The sequence below is a fragment of the Pterocles gutturalis genome, unplaced genomic scaffold (genome assembly GCF_000699245.1).
Source record: "Pterocles gutturalis isolate BGI_N339 unplaced genomic scaffold, ASM69924v1 scaffold13654, whole genome shotgun sequence".
Classification (NCBI taxonomy): Eukaryota; Metazoa; Chordata; class Aves; order Pterocliformes; family Pteroclidae; genus Pterocles; species Pterocles gutturalis.
In genome coordinates this window covers 2,552-2,856 of record NW_010128374.1, presented here as the reverse complement: position 1 = coordinate 2,856, position 305 = coordinate 2,552, and the positions used below count along the sequence as shown (strand labels likewise).

General features: G+C 67.2%; 1 protein-coding gene across 1 annotated transcript in view; it reads left to right on the top strand.

Moving 5' to 3' along the window:
* Window positions 1–37: 37 nt before the first annotated feature.
* PRPF19 (pre-mRNA processing factor 19) overlaps window positions 38–305 on the top strand; it is a gene marked incomplete at both ends in the record, with an annotated part of 2,443 nt that continues 2,175 nt past the window's right edge. The window contains 2 exons of the mRNA XM_010079602.1: window positions 38–118; window positions 204–302. Of these exons, the coding sequence (XP_010077904.1) occupies window positions 38–118; window positions 204–302 (180 nt within the window). The remainder of the gene's footprint in view (window positions 119–203; window positions 303–305) is intronic.

Here is a 305-nt window from a genome sequence, read left to right as displayed (position 1 = left end):
CTGGGGACAGGGCTGACATGTTCCCACTGTCTTGCTGCTAGTCGCCCACCCCATCCGGCCCAAGCCTCCGTCTGCCACAAGCATCCCGGCCATCCTGAAAGCCCTCCAGGATGAGTGGGTGAGTGCTGGGGGGCGGTTTTTTTTAGCCCCTGCGCCGAGGCTGACGCGTGCCCCCACCTCCTGCCTCTGCCTCCCCCCGCCAGGACGCCGTCATGCTGCACAGCTTCACCCTGCGCCAGCAGCTGCAGACCACGCGCCAGGAGCTGTCCCACGCCCTCTACCAGCACGATGCCGCCTGCCGTGTC